Raw genomic sequence first — 12,886 nt, forward strand, 5'->3', positions numbered from 1 at the left:
AGGACGTCGTCGATGACACAAGCATAAATGTAGGTCGTCACTCGGGCCGCCCAAACTGTGCCGGATCGAAGGATGTCACGCGTGATCATCGCTGCGCGCATCTCGCGCCTTCCGTGACGCAGCTCGCTCGAACATCGCGCCTCATGCATCGCCGTCGCTACTCGCACGTCGACAGGCATCGCTTGCTCATCGGCCTTGGAAGTGCCACCTCCTCGAGGCCTCGGGGACACCGCCGCTTGCCCGCACAAGGGCCCCGCTGTCGCTCGCCCTCTCGACCGGGAACCCGCCGCCACCGACCTGGGGACCGCCGCCACTACTCCGGATCGAGGAACCTCCGCCACCGCGCGTCGAGGTCATGGAGCTGCGGCCACCGGCTGGGGGTCCACCGCCGCGCACGCTCTGGGGCAACCGCCGTCGTCGCACGCGGCGTCGCTAATGAATCGGGGTGGAGCGTAAAAAACTAAACCTAGCACTCCGGGTCCTGTTTTATAGACGTCCGGATCTGATCTGGCTCGACCGGATTGCACCGTCCGACCTGGGGTTCCTCTAGTTATTGGAAGCACAGGGCTCTTAATATATAAACTATATATATATTATCTGAGCTTTGGGAAATGATCACTAGCCCGTTTTCTTCAGAAAAATTGCATAAATATTCTGCAAAGTTAATTGAACCCCAAATTTAATAGTAGCAAAAGAAATTGATGATTAAAAACAATAAATCTAAAGAAATGATGAGAAGCCGAACATTTTTATTTGTGAGTCTCACTTTGGAAGAATACATATGGCAATTATTAAATAGGTTAATAAACTGCTCAACTTACGTTAAATAAAAAGATTCCGGTTTAAATTCCAATTTATGCCCTCTTCCACTGTATCCTAAATATTATGGAATGCTGGAAGATGGATACACCACTGCATTCAAACTCATATATAGAAATATGTTTGCACACAAGTTGATTTGTAGTTCCCTGCAAACTTATTTATTTTCCATCTCTCGGATTCTTGAGTGTAATTGGATAGCCAAGCAAGAAACCGTTTTATTTTGTTCACACTAGTGGTAATCGATTTTTTTATTACTTCAGTTAAACAAACATCATGCTGTTGTGATCATTCTAGGTTTTAATGGTGAAGTGCAAATTAAAAATTAGTTCAGTTAAAAACAAACATCATGTTGTGACCGATGAAGCCTTGAATGATCAAGTTATAGACGATACTATCTGCAAATTTAAACTGGATATGATTGATTTATCCAGCATATATACAAGTCAAACTGTTGAAGACTAGGAGACTGTAGTTTTTCGTTGATCAAAACAAGTAGGTACACGAGTATAATCAACAGTCCATCTCTTCATATAAGATTGCCAGTTTCTTGATCAGCCCATCACTGTATAAGTATCCCCTCATCATTTAGGAGAAAAAAATGGGGAAAAAAACAAAGCACAAAAATGGGTAAACATTTGCTTCGGCAAAACTGCTGGGAGACAGCAGATTAGATTTGCGGAGTGACAAAAAATGGAATAAAATGAGGTGACTAAAAATTAGTCCATAAAAATCAAACACCCTCTTAGCGTTGCGATAGTTCCTCAATTTTCAACAAATCTTTCTGAATTCGCCAAAAAGAAAACTAGCTAAGCATTTCGTTTTGAAAACCAAACTTCTTGTCCACATGCATATATATATACACCTAAAAGCTCGTCCAGCATTGCCTTTATTTAGGACGGAGGAACAGATGTACACATCCTTACATAGTTACAGACGATATTTGAGAGAGTAAGTAGATGGATATATTGACATGCATGGGGCTTAAGTATAGTGTCAAGCACGTACAGTAGTAATTAACGGAAAATGAAGCGAACTAAGCTAACCATCAGTCGGGGAAGAAGGAAGAAGGAAGCGCTAGTGACTAGAGAGATTATCTCGAGCAGAGGCATGAGCAGGCTCGAGAGACACAGATAGACTAAAGATTTCACATGGTGGTATATGATCGGCGCCGTGCACATGGACACTCCTGCAGGGCCTAGCTCGAGGCGGTGGCATGGAACCTGGCGATGAACGCCGACGCCTTCATGTCGACGTCGCGCTCGCCTACGTACCACAGGCCGTCCTCGTCGCTCGGCCGCACCTTCCTGGACGACCGCCGCGGCTGCTCGTACCCCGGCTCGTCGGCGTAGTACCCGCCTTCTGACCCGCCGAAGCAAGACAGGCTGGCTCCCATTCCGGCGGCGACCGATGACCCCGAAGCTTCTTCTTGCCTGCTGGCGCTCTAAGCTTCTCTCGGAGCACAGCACAGACGACAGTTGTCAGGCACTGGACGCACTAAGCTCACTAGGAAACTGCTGCTGCTGCTAGCTAGTTCAGTAGTTGTGTTCCGAGGGCCGCCGGGTCCTCCCCAATTTATAGCGGAGGGTGCGCGCAGCGGGGCCAGGAGATCATTTCTGCGGCGGCATCCGACGGCTCATCGAGCGGGCCACGCGTTGTGCACGTCGGGACGAGACGACGAATAGACTCTTCAGTCTTCACACGGTGACCTGAGCTGACTGCAGATTCTTTCTTCAGACTCCTGCACTGCAGCTATCTTCGTGGATGAACCGCTGCAACAGGTAGTTTTGCTCTGCGAACATTGAACCGAGTGCTAGATGGCTTAATTGTCATGAATATATTATGGTAATAATTGAAGGCAAATGGGCTTTCCATATATTCACACGATCACCCAAGCTAGCTAGCTAGCTATAGCTACTGGTTTTAAGGTACTGCATAGAGCATTTGTTAATCTTTTATGACATCATGCAGTTGAGATAAGGAATAGCTAGACGAGTGCTCAGATAGCAAATAAAAGTTTGTGGCGACGATAAGCCGGCATCTCGGAGTCACTAATACGTGCGGTCATTTCAGCATTTTTTTATACTACCTTCGTTCTCGAATATTTCTCACACTCGCTAGTTCATTTTAAACTAAAACGTGACAAATAAAAAACCGGAGTAAAAATAATTAGTAAATATACGTTCATCAAGATTTGGTCTACCTACTACTTGTGGTGAGAGATCGCACTACTATTCACTGTTTGTGATATTATCGATCGACCTTTTCTGTAAAGCGGTTAGTATTTACAAGTGTAGACAGATTTGCACGACTTTCCTTCGCAGCTTAGGCTACCTCGTTAGAGTGTACGGCTTGTATTGAGCAAACCTATTGCCTGAAAGAGAGACAAAGAACACCATTCACTTAACTCTCTTATTCCTTACCGTTTAGGGACGGTATATATAGTCGTCGCAGCGAATTGGTGCTTGTTCTTCTTACCTTTCAGCACGCGTAATTATCGCACATGTCTCCCACAGCAACAAGCTAGACGCATTTAGGTCAATGCAAGTGAGATAAGGATTAACAACGAAGATAAGAATTAAGAACGATGATCATGGACGATGTACAGCAGTTTGGTAGTAGGACCGGTCAAAAGAAGAACAAAACTTCCTGAAAAAAGCTGCCGCTAATAATCCCATCACTGCAAAGTGCAAGTTGAATACTCGATATGTTTCTTCTACCAAACCGTGGCATGCACGGTTGAATACTAGATATGCTTTGGACTTTGATGAGTAGCTAAGTAAGAAACCAATATCACATGCATCTTCTTTGAAACTTCTCTAGGTGTAGACGTCTATTGTAATTGTAGCATATGCACCAAAACACTCGGAAGACGGAGATATCTGGCTTTTCCTATTGAGCAATTCACATGAAGTCTTCTCAAGCAACCGATGAGAAAATAACCGATTTGATGCATAACAGGTTGTGTTGATAGCTTCGTCCCAAAACCTCTCCGATGTGTTATACTCATCAATGATAGTTCTTGCAAGAGCGATCAAGGTTCTGTTCTTCCTCTCAACTACTCCATTTTGATGAGGTGTGTAAGTTGCTTAAACTTCATGTTTGATCCCAACTTCATCACAATACTCATGAATATGTGTGTTGTCAAATTCTTTGTTGTTATCACTTCTTATATTCACTAGTATAGAGAAGCTTTATACAGGCGGTTATGAACTCATTTGCACTGGTGGTTCCTTAAGAAAACCACCTATAGAAATCATGGATTTCTAGTGGCGGTATTCTTAAGGAACCGCCTGTAGAAATATGATTTCTACGGGCAGTTTTCTTAAGAAACTGCCACTAGAAATAGCATTGTCGGTTGATAACTAAAACTGCTTGTAAAAATTAAATTCCACCGCATGCTTTGAGGTCTTTTCTACTAGTGTTTCTTGATCTTGCAGTCAAATTTATTTTGAACTTTCTTAGCAAATCTTTTGAAGATAAATGCAACTTTCTTGAATAAAGAACACCCAAATGTGTCTAGAGAAATCGTCCACAATGACCAAACAATAGAGGTTTCCACCAACACTAGCATGAGATGTAGGACCAAATAACTCCATATGAAGCAACTCTGGGTCTTCATGTTGGCATAAAAGCTTCTGTAGAATGTGTATTGACAACTTGTTTTTCGGCTTGACATGCACTACGAAGCTTATCCTTTTCAAACACAACATCCTTCAAACCTCTAACCATTTCCTTCTTTAGAAGCTTTTTGAGTGTCCCCATTCCAACATGTGCTAACCTCTTATGCCATAACTATCCAAGTAATGTTTTTGTGAAGAGGCAAGTCCTTAGATTAGCATCCTTAGAAGTGAAATCCACTAAATATAATTATTGTATCTAAACCCTTGAATATGACATGTCGATCATCCACTTTAGTAGGGGTGTAAATGGTACGTATATTATCCAAGCATTCGACCATCCGAAGAGGCTAATTATTCGACTGGATAGTTTTTTCGGATATTCGTATAATTTTTGAATTTCGGATTTGGACTCGGATAGTACAACTTGAATATCGAATACGGATATGAGATGAGTGATATCCATCGGATTTCGGATATCCAGATATCTTCTCGGATACCTATCCAGATTTCAGATTTTGGATATCTGGACATCTTCCTAGATATCTTACCAGATTTCATATTTCGGATATTCGAATAGTTACATGTGGAATCGCCTTAAATATCCAAGTTTCAACACAATCAATACTTCAATTTATCATTTTCATATGGGGACTTGAGGTTATGTTCTTATATAATGTTTATTGGTCCTGTTAACCTATTTGCAATTTTCGATCGACAGTGGAATATTTTATGAATTTAATTGCATTTTGATAATTTTCTATAGAAAAAATAATAATAATACACAAATAGTCTGGGAAATTCATGAAATTTTATGGAGGGGCAATAGATGCCCATATAGCATCCTCAAAAATGTTTGGGCCATAAAATCTAAAGATTGCCAATGTTTCTTTCAATTCACTTTCACTTGTTGCGTGAGTTACAGGTAAAATCACCTTAAGTATCCAAATTTTAACATAATCAATACTTCACTTTATCAATTTCACATGGGGACTTGAGGTTATCTTCTCACATGATGTGTTATTAGTTTTGGTAACTTATTTGCCATTTTCGGTTGACATTAGAATATTTTATGGATTTAATTGCATTTTGATGATTTTCTACAGAAAGAAAATAATAATACACAAATAGCCTAAAAATTCATGAAATTTGATGAAGGGGTAACATATGTCCACATATGATTCTAAAAAATGTTTGGACCATAAATTTCATAATGTTCCGGGGATTCTTTTATTTCACTTCCACATATTACGTGAGTTACATGTGAAAGTGAAATCACCATAAGTATCCAAGTTTCAATATAATCAATACTTCACCTATCATTTTCACATTAAGACTTAATATTATCTTTAATAGAACGTTTATTGGTCCTGGTAACTTATTTGCAATTTTCACTAGACACTAGATTATTTTATAAATTTAATTGCATTTTGATGATTTTCAGTAGAAAGAAATTAATACTACACAAATAGCCTCATAAATTCATAAAATTTGACTGAGGGTTAACATTTGTCCACATAAAATTCTAAAAAAATGTTTGGGCCATAAAGTCCATAAGATGTCGGTGATTCTTTTCATTTCACTTTCACTTGTTGCGTGAGTTACATATGAAATGAGCTTATGTATCTAAGTTTCAACATAATCTTTAGTTCACTTTATCGTTTTCATGTAGGGACTTGAGGTTATCTTCTTATGGAATGTTTATTAGTCTTGGTAACTTATTTGCAATTTTCGGTTGTTACTAGAATATTTTATAGATTTAAATGCATTTTGATAATTTTTTGCAGAAAGAAATTAATAACACACAAATAATCTCAGAAAATCATGAAATTTGGCGTAGGGGCAACATATGACCATATAACATCCTCAAAAATGTTTGATCCATAAATTCCACAATATGTCAGCAATTATTTCATTTCATTTCCACTTATTTGTGTGAATTACATGTGAAACCACCATAAACATTTAAGTTTCAACATAAACAATACTTCACTTTTATCATTTTCATGTGGGTACTTGATGTTATATTCTTGTAGAATATTTATTAGTCTTCATAACTTATTTGTAATTTTCGGTCGACGCTAGAATATTTTATGAATTTAATTGCATTTTAACGATTTTCTACACAAAGAAATTAACATTACCCAAAATAGCCTTAGAAATTCATGGAATTCTATGGAGGCGTAGCGTATGTCCACATATAATCCTCAAAATGTTTGGACTAAAGGAGGGGCTAAATGATGACAACTATGATATGTGTGGAATGGTGTCTTACACGATATCCGACAAAAATATTTGTTATCGACGATATCCATGTCCGACTAGTTCCGTATTCAACCCACGACTATCAGTATTTGTATTCAAGAACATCCGTATTTGTATTCATATTCGAAGCTATCCGTATTCGAATTCGAATCCGAATAAAAATATAAAAACAAATATGATTTCATTGATATCCGTCTGTATTCGATCTAATTACACCTCTACACTTTAGACACAACAACATCTTTCTCGGTGAACAAATACTAACAGCCAAGATCACACAACTGACCAACTAACAAGAAATTGAAGCTCAAAGATGCAACTAAGAGGACATTTGATATGGTTACTTTTACCAACCCTTTTACGTTGCCTTTGGAATTGTCTCCAAATATTACCTTGTCTTGATTATCAACTTCTTCATCTAGTGAGGTGAACATCTATGAGTCACAAGTCATATTTTGAGTTCAAACACTATCTATTACCGAATGACTTCCATCATCCTGTAGTTCACCTACATGCAAGGAGGATCAACCTTGATGTTTTGCCACCCAAACTTGATGGGGGCCCACCAATTTATCAACGAAGGACTTAGCAACCTAAATCTTTCTAGGCCTACTCTTGTTAGGTGGACCTAAGAACGTGACCTTGACTTTTCCACTTGTATTTTTTCTAATCAAATAATGAGCATTGAATGCAAAAGGTCTTGAGTGCTTAGGCAAATGGTTGGTGGTGTGGCTTTGCAGTTATGAGCAAAATGTCCTTCTTTTCTACACTAAAAGCATTTTTAGGCTTAGGGACTTGTTTTTGGCTTATTTTGAACTTGTGCCTTCTTTGCAACAAAATACATATATCCAATTCCACTTCTATCCACTTTCATGACCATGTTCATTAGAAGATCATATTGTAGGTATTGGCATTTGTTAATTTTTTGCAAGCCAGTGTCAAATTGATTCTTTTCTAACTTGAGTTTCCTATTTTCTTCCCTAGGACTTTCATTGTCATGAGCCATCTCTTTATCAATATATTCCCTCTATATGAGAATGTTTTCCCTAGTGGTTCCGTCTTTCAAATATTTCTTTAACTTCTCATTCTCAAGTGTGATTAGCTCAAACTTCTCATCCTCTTGATAGCAAATATGACTAGTTTATTGTTCATGAATCATACTCAAATCATCACATGAAGATTCTACATCAATATTAACAACATGGTTAATAGCCTCATGTGTATCAAGAGATAAAACCTCACATGAAGCAAGAAGATTATCATGATCAATTTTAGTTTTTGTGTAATCTCCTTTTAATGAGACAAGTCTATCATTGATCTCCATATTTTTTCACTTAATTTATCATGTTTTTTCATTTCTTTTAGAGAGATCTTGAACTCTTTATTAGTGAATGATATAGTTTTACTTTATTTTTTCATTTCATCACTAGCTTTAACAACTATGTCATACTTATCAATCAAAGACATGTTCTCATTTTGTAACTTGTCACATTTTAGCTTTTGTTTTTCTAACGACTTGAATATATTCTTTAAGCAAATCAGTAAGTTCATCACATGAAGCTAAAACATATTCTTCATCACTATCAATATCGGTAGAGACATCATCATCATGTACCTTCTGTCACCACTACCTTCATTTTATTGCCCTTGAACTTGTTCTTCTTGGGCTTGGTGCATTTATGACTAAGATAGTCAAGCTCACACCAATTGTAGCAATCCATCTCAAAGAAGGGCTTTCTCTTTCTACTTGTGAAAAACTTCTATTCCCTTGATACATTCATGGTTGAGCTAAATACACATTCTAGCATGATTCAGATAAACTAAGCACACTAGAACACTAAAATAAACCCCAAGCTACCATGGCAATTGTTTGAAACATAAATGCTCAAAGTAAATGCAGAATGTAAAGCAATGGTTAAAATGAATCATCTATTTTTTTTCTCGAGGTATCGAAGCCTCAACACTCTTCACTAGTCCTCGTTGGAGCACCCGCACAAGGGTTAGCCTCCCTTAGTCCTCGAAAGAACTAAGTGCTCATTACGAGTTGATTCTTTGCCACTCTGACATGGTGAACCGCTCACAATCGTGTATAACTCCAAGCTGGGTCACCAACACGTTCCTAGGGGTGATTACTGTGCTCTGATCGCCATCGAGCCATCTTGGTGATGTTGATCACCAAGAGTAATAGGCAATAGACTCTCACTTGACCATGACAAGTCTAATATGGGTGGTGGATGCACATGATGGTTCTCTTTGCACTAATGAGGTTCCTATTATGGCTTCGCTAATCACCTCACCATGAAATGGGTCCCCCAAACTCTCTCAATGAATGTTATGGCTATTGGAGAAGGCAAGACATTGAATATGGCTAGTGGGAGGGGGTATAAATATCTAACTCAAATATAGTCGTTACTGTTCCACTTAGAAAATGTGTGCACTCGACCTCTTGGTGATGTCACTAACGGATAGTTCTGACCAACTAGACGTTACTTCATAAAGGTTCGGTGTGCCATAGGTGCACACCTGACCAGTTCAGTGACCAATACGACAATTATGCACAAAAACTCCTTCTCTAGGTGCCGAGTTCGAAGCTAGATCCAGTGAACACTAGACTGATCTGGTGCATGTTGTGCCGATTTGTGCACATAAACAAGGTTTCTATCTGCCAAGTCCGATGACAGGTCTGGTGCCAATAGACAATCCGATGCACGCAGAAACCCTAGGTTTTAGCAAAGTGTATTTTTATTCGGTTTTCTCTCTAAACTTTTTGTGCACTCTCATAAGTTACCTAGCACTAGTTTTATACAAGTGTACACCACCATACTATGCTAGACATGCCTAGGTCAAGTTACCCATCTATTACCCTTCTTTACATGTCACACACGGATTTGAGGACAATCCAGATGCATCTCATATATGTGTTGGGATCAAATTTCACACATATGATGACTCGGTGTATAGAAACTAGTATCACAAAAAAATATTACATAAGTATAATGTCTTTACAAAAATAACTGAATAAAAGAAACTAAACGATGATAACGATGACAGCAACGATCTCGATCACATGCCACATGTTAACTAGAGTGACGATAGGCTAGAACTCATCAAACTCTTCATAGTAGTCTTCCTCTTGAAGACCTGACTCTGAGCAACAAAACTCGTAAGCGTGAGTACACTTATGGCTGGTACTCAGCAAGTGTGTACGAAAAAAGTGTACTGTAAGGCTTACCAACAATATGGCTGAGGCTAGGCATTTGGCTTTTAATTTTGTGGATCAAAGTATTATTAGCAATTATTAAGTATAAGTATATATCATCCCAATTAAATAAATGATCACCTAATGTAATACCAATAATAAAATGTATATCCGATTTAATTTAATTCCATAATTTAATCATGTGAGGATCCGAACCGCTCGTAATCGTGAGCACGACTAATATATCAGTTTTACACTCTATAGAGGTTGCACATCTGTCGGGTAGCGTAATTAGGGGTATCCCCAACACTCCTAAACACGGCTGGTAACCACCATCAGCACAAGCTGCAGAGACTGATGGGCGCAATTCAGGTCAAGGCTTCGTCTACTCAAGGGACGCGATCTCGCCTCGCCTGACCCAGCCTCAGGCGGGAATAGTAGTCCCAGGTGAATTCACGCCTCGCCCGAGGGCCTCCTCAAGCAACGGGCGCACCTCGACTCGCCCGAAGCCCAGCTCGGGCAGGCTTCATTGTGAAGCAACCTTGGCCAAATCGCCTCACCAACCGACCGTATCGCAGGCGCATTCAATGCGAGGATCGCCTGACGCCTTATCCTGACACACGTGCCTCAGTCGGCAAGGTCACTTCGCCCTTCCACTGACCGGCCTGGCAGGAAAACAGCGCCGCCCGCTCCGCTCCGACTGCTGTGCCACCCACCAGAGTGAGGCTGACAACATCCAAGTCCAGCCTCACGCGCAACAGGAAGTTCCGCCTTGCCCGACCTTGGGCCTCGGCCTCAGGAGGAGGTCTCCGCCTCGCCCGACCCCAGGGCTCGGCCTCACCCTCGGCCTCGGAAGGTGGTCTCCGCCTCGCCCGACCCCAGGGCTCGGCCTCAACCTCGACCTCGGGAGGAATCACGTCCTCGCCCGACCTCGGCCTCGGCCTCAGGAGGAGTCTCCGCCTCGCCCGACCTTGGGCTCGGACCGACCGCGCCACGGGGGATACATCATTACCCTACCCCTAGCTAGCTCAGGCTACGGGGGAACAAGACCGGCGTCCCATCCAGGCTCGCCCCGGTAACAAGTAATGATGGCTCCCCGCATGCGTCCATGACGACGGTGGTTCTCATCCCCCTACGGAAGCAAGGAGACGTCAGCAAGATCCCAGCAGCCCCGACAGCTGTGCTTCTACAGGGCTCAGGCGCTCCTCCGACGGCCACGTTACCGCGTACACAGGGCTCTAGCATCCCTCCGACAGCCATGTTGGCATGTACACAGGACTCATGCACCTCTCTGCCGGACATGTTAGCACATAGCTACACCCCCATTATACACCTGGACGCTCTCCTTGCATCTATAAAAGAAGGTACAGGGCCTTCATGCGAGAGGGTTGCGCAGGAGGACGGGCTGACGAACAGGCTCGCTCTCTCTCCCTCGCGAACGCTTGTAACCCCTACTACGAGTGCATCCCCCTGGCGTAGGATAACACGAGCCGCGTGTTCCCCCTTGTGTTCCATCTCGCGCCAACCCATCTGGGCTGGGACACGCAGCGACAATTTTACTCGTCGGTCCAGGGACCCCCCGGGGTCGAAACGCCGACAGTTGGCGCGCCAGGTAGGGGCCTGCTGCGTGTTGACGAACAACTTCCCGTTGAGTTCCAGATGGGTAGCCTCCAGCAACCTCTCAAGCCCAGGACGCTGCTCCGCTTCGGGAGCCTCGAGTTCATGTCCCTCGACGGCAGCTACGACATGGTACTCCATCCTCCGCAGCGCGATAGCGACAACGACGGCCGACAGCTCGCCCGGTGGCGGCCAACTCGACGACGTCTTCCCCTCGTGGCGGAAGAGCAGCATCCGGGTTTGTCCCGCCACCTTCCTCGCCGCAGGAGGAGGAGACGGGGCAATCATGGCCAGGCAGGAGGCGGCACCCCGTCGACACCCCAGCGGGGGACATGTCGGGCGTTGTCCTCGCGCCTGAGACAACGACGAGTGTCGTTTCCCCGCAACATGCCAGCCCCAAGCGGACAGATAACGCCAGCACTGTCGCGGAGGACTTGGTGGGCGTTAGCCTTGTACCTGAGATAACGGTGCAGTCCGTCCCTGACGCGACTTTGTCACCGTCCATCGATCGAGAGGTACCGCCGTTTTCCACCCTGTGCCTTTTAGATTCAGCTTTGATCCACCAAGCGACCCCGTTTCGGTGAGCGCTTTCGTTAAGGTGTATCCTAACCTTCCGGGGTACCATATGTGGTCAACCTGGGACCGACTGACGGCCGTCTCAACCTACGGGCCCCCGGGTTCCGAGGAAGAAGACGAGCCCGACTCTGGTTGGGATTTCTCCAGGCTCGGTAATCCCAGTGCCATGCGAGACTTCATGACCGCATGTGACTACGCCTCTCCGATTGCTCCAATGATGGCCACAGCCTTGACGATGAGGGTTGTGGCCCAAGTCGCGAATGTTTCCACGTCGATCTAGGGGGTCACGATGAAGGCAACCACCTCTGTATGTTGGAGGATGACGATCCCCCTGGGCCTGCGCCTCGCATTGACATCCTGCGGGAGCTAGCTGTGGTCCTAGTCCCTGCGGGGGTCAGGACACACAGCTCGAGCAAATCCGCGAGATGCAGGCCAAGCTCGACGAGGAAGTAGGGCAACTTGTGCAGCTCTGGCAGAACATCGAGCAGGAGTGGGCAGGCCGAGCACTCGCCGGAGAAGGGCGTCATTAGGCCCGGGACGACCAGCGCCGTATCGTTGACGATGCCAGGGCAAGACTGCCCCCGACCTCCAGCGGGGTCGGCCAGAATCTGGCTGCAGCGGCAATGCTGCTCCGAGCAATGCCGGAGCCATCCACCACCGAGGGGCGGCGTATCTAGGGAGAAATCAAGAATCTCCTGGAGGATGCCGCGGTCCGACGGGCCGAGAGCTCTGCCTCCCGAAGGCAAGGGTACCCCCCGGAGCATCGCGCAGCAACTTCCCGACTCATGTG

General features: G+C 43.7%; 1 protein-coding gene across 1 annotated transcript; it reads right to left on the reverse strand.

Moving 5' to 3' along the window:
- Window positions 1-1,765: 1,765 nt before the first annotated feature.
- Window positions 1,766-2,359, reverse strand: LOC100278947 (uncharacterized). The gene has a single exon (NM_001364508.1). It carries the CDS (start codon window positions 2,213-2,215, stop codon window positions 2,018-2,020), a length of 198 nt encoding a protein of 65 aa, NP_001351437.1. The 5' UTR covers window positions 2,216-2,359; the 3' UTR covers window positions 1,766-2,017.
- Between the last annotated feature and the right edge of the window lie 10,527 nt (window positions 2,360-12,886).

The sequence above is a fragment of the Zea mays genome, chromosome 9, assembly GCF_902167145.1.
Source record: "Zea mays cultivar B73 chromosome 9, Zm-B73-REFERENCE-NAM-5.0, whole genome shotgun sequence".
Taxonomy (NCBI): Eukaryota; Viridiplantae; Streptophyta; class Magnoliopsida; order Poales; family Poaceae; genus Zea; species Zea mays.

Bases quoted from the DNA above. Each gene is read 5' to 3' on its own strand.
- LOC100278947 (NM_001364508.1), bottom strand. From the start codon at position 2,215: ATGGGAGCCAGCCTGTCTTGCTTCGGCGGGTCAGAAGGCGGGTACTAC.